Raw genomic sequence first — 3,035 nt, forward strand, 5'->3', positions numbered from 1 at the left:
TTAAATTTTATTAATTAAAATAAAAATCACAATTCTAATAGATATATAATTTTTATGTTATTATAATTTTATATTTTATGTATAGTTCTTTAATAGCATTTGATTTTAATAAATTTTATATTTAACATAATTTAATAAAAATTATAATTAATTTGTTAATAATATTAATATTTATCTTATTGCCCCCGCAAATTAATTTTTCTAGTCCTGTGTCACTGACCTGAAATTTAATAAGACTATAAGTATATAAATTTTACTCAATCATATAAAAAAGAGAAAATTTTGGCCAAATTTGCTCAAGAAGTAGATAGTAGATACTAACATTTTGTACTTTACTAGCTCTTCCTAAGTTTGTTAAAGTTAAATGGATCTACAAAGTTAAAATATTAAAATAATATTGCTAATAATCCAACTCTCTAAGCGTCTGGACTATGACAAGTGCGCAGAAGCAGCGCTAGTTAAAGCTCCATATATCAGTCATGGCTTCCAACTCCAATCAACCCAATCAACATTTCACTCATAATAGCTTGTCCTGAGAGCCAAGTATATCAGCACAATTGTCCCAATGCTCGACCTATTAATTCCAGAAATTAAACACACACACAGAACAAACAGAGAATTAACATTAATTAACGACTCAATTAATTAATATATGTAGCAATTAGTTAAGTGTGAGGAGTGTTGAAACTTACAAAATGGAAAAGAATGCAAGAACCATCCTGGGATCAAGGCCCAAATGAGAAGGGCGTTTGAAACTATTTCTACGAGCTATGCTTTTGGCTTCATTACCGGTGGCCGTCGTGACGACGGTGATATGGTGATGAACCCGTGGGCTGTCACAATAATCGCCGGACCCCACCACCGAAGGCCCGACCTTTTCCGGCATGCCGGCCACACAACACCCTACGATGCGCAAACATGCGTTTACATTATGATGACATGTAGTAATTCATTAAAAAGAAATACTCCAAACTGTTACCAAACTAATTCATGTATCTATCTCCATGGATGATCTTTATTTCAATGACAGACAGCTAAACTGTCCCCATAACTTGTATCATGACACATTCAAAGGGTAGGTTCAAACTTGAACTTGAAGTGTCTGGTTTCTTTTTTTTTTTTTATGTTTTTTTTTTAATTTTTCAACTCCAAACTAACTAACCTTCAACCACCTGCCTGACCTCATGTTACGAGTTTCCTTCCTCCTCCTTGCTTCCAATTCACTCTTTATATCATTATCAATATAAAAGGGTACAACTATATATTATAAAAGTTTATGCAATTTATATATTTATATATATATAATATCAAGTTTCAAAAATTAAATATGCTATTCATAAAACATAAACCATGTAATTAATTAACTTTGCAACAAGCATACAAAGCAATTTATATTTCAGTTTGACTCAATATGTTTTTCTTTTTGACAAAGAGTCTGATACAAATTAGCCTATATTTGAAATTATAATTTTTTTATAATTTTAATTTTTTTTCCATATATTAGTTACTTGAAATTTCAGCAACAACTCTAAGCATTTGTCATGTTGGTTCCTCTATACCTCTCACTTATTTTCTCATGTCTCACTCTTGTCTCTTACTAATCGGAGGATTGATAAAAGCTCACCAATGGCACACCACTTTTCTTAAATAGATAAAATTTAAAATATGTTAGCTTGGAATTCAAATATTGCAATATAGGAGTATGTATAGACATATAATTATTTAATTTAAAAGAAATTGTATAAAGGTACCTTTGGAGGAGGGGGAGCATGCAGCAGGTATCGCATCCCAATCACGGATCGCAGCAGCTGCGACATTAACCTTCTTGTCGCCCCACCCTTTCCTTGATACACTCCTCTGCACCTGATTTCATTTTCATTACTTAATCTCCAATTTTACTTTTATTTAATTTTATCTTCACATTATTAATAAACACATGGCTCTTATTTAAGATTTTAATTCCATCATCATGCTCTGTAATCTCTGCGTGCGAGTGGCTTTGAAAAATTTAAACTTTAAAGGTATACCGAAGCTTCAAGTTCGCAGTAATAAATGCTAATAATAGAATAGATGAGGTTTGCCTCACTGTAACAGAACAGATTTCAGTTTCAATATCTGCCACAAACCAATTTTTTAAAATCAATGGCAGAACATAAAGACCCTGTTTGGCTTCTGGGAAAAACAAACAGAAAGAACTCACCGTGATTCTCGAGTTTGAGTTACTGTCTTTGTTGATGTTGGCTGGAGAAAAGGCTTCCATTTCTATCACGAAACTGTCTGATTTCTGTTGTGTTTCCTTGTTTGACTCCATTTTTGCTTCTGATCCAGACCCAGAATTCATGTTCTGGAAAACAAATCCCAGAAAATTGAATAAGAAGAAGAATCAGAAGAAGAAGCTAAACCAGAAAGGGCGATTCTTACCAACTCTGGAATTGCAGCTGATTTAAAAAGAGGATGATGAATCTTGAGAGACTTTAGAGCCAATTCTTGTTGCGTGCCGAATTGGGCGGAGACTATCTACCACCTGATTAGACCCCCGAAAAGTCAAGACACGGTGAAATTAAACATAGGAATAAACAAACAGCAAATCAAACCCAAACATGACTCAGTGAATAGAAGTCTGGAAAATAACAAAACTGAAATGGCCTTACAGATGGCTTCGCTGGTGAAGAGGAAAATAAGGAAGCTAGAGAAGGAGGGAGAGAAGCATCATCATGTGAGGTTTAACAAAGAAACAAAAAGTTGTGCTGCACAAGATTGGAAGTTTCAGAGGCTTATGCCTACTCCCTTTATATGTTTTTTTTTTTTTTTAAAGATATCTTTCCGGCTCTGTGCTCAACAAAATCCAGCTATTATAATCACCTTAACTCTCTCTCTCTCTCTCTCTCTCTCTCTCTCTCTCTATATATATATATATATATATTATATAACGTAGGAACTAGGAAGTTTGAAGATTATGTTTTTGTAATTACAAGTATTACTATTCATCACTTAGAAACATTTAAATTATAAATTTTATAAATATATAGATATAG

The 3,035-nt window shown here is 32.9% G+C and overlaps 1 protein-coding gene across 2 annotated transcripts; it reads right to left on the reverse strand.

Moving 5' to 3' along the window:
* Positions 1-280: 280 nt before the first annotated feature.
* Positions 281-2,783, reverse strand: LOC129299647 (uncharacterized). Of its 2 annotated transcripts, none has more exons than XM_054938112.1 (6): positions 2,652-2,783; positions 2,422-2,524; positions 2,201-2,344; positions 1,752-1,857; positions 693-903; positions 281-574 (listed from the first exon to the last, which is right to left on the reverse strand). In XM_054938112.1, the coding sequence occupies exons 3-6, from the start codon at positions 2,339-2,341 to the stop codon at positions 514-516; spliced, it is 519 nt and encodes a 172-aa protein (XP_054794087.1). In that variant the 5' UTR covers positions 2,342-2,344; positions 2,422-2,524; positions 2,652-2,783; the 3' UTR covers positions 281-513. The 2 variants fall into 2 exon arrangements, with proteins under 2 accessions (XP_054794087.1, XP_054794086.1); XM_054938111.1 differs by having other exon boundaries at positions 1,752-1,863.
* Between the last annotated feature and the right edge of the window lie 252 nt (positions 2,784-3,035).

Source organism: Prosopis cineraria, unplaced genomic scaffold (genome assembly GCF_029017545.1).
Source record: "Prosopis cineraria cultivar Desert tree isolate PC_DT_omini unplaced genomic scaffold, ASM2901754v1 PC1244, whole genome shotgun sequence".
Taxonomy (NCBI): domain Eukaryota; kingdom Viridiplantae; phylum Streptophyta; class Magnoliopsida; order Fabales; family Fabaceae; genus Prosopis; species Prosopis cineraria.

Bases quoted from the DNA above. Each gene is read 5' to 3' on its own strand.
- LOC129299647 (XM_054938111.1), bottom strand. From the start codon at position 2,341: ATGAATTCTGGGTCTGGATCAGAAGCAAAAATGGAGTCAAACAAGGAA. The intron at 1,864-2,200 runs GTGAGTTCTTTC...AAATGAAATCAG, and splicing joins ACTCAAACTCGAGAATCACG to GTGCAGAGGAGTGTATCAAG. The intron at 904-1,751 runs GTACCTTTATAC...TGCGCATCGTAG, and splicing joins ATGCTCCCCCTCCTCCAAAG to GGTGTTGTGTGGCCGGCATG.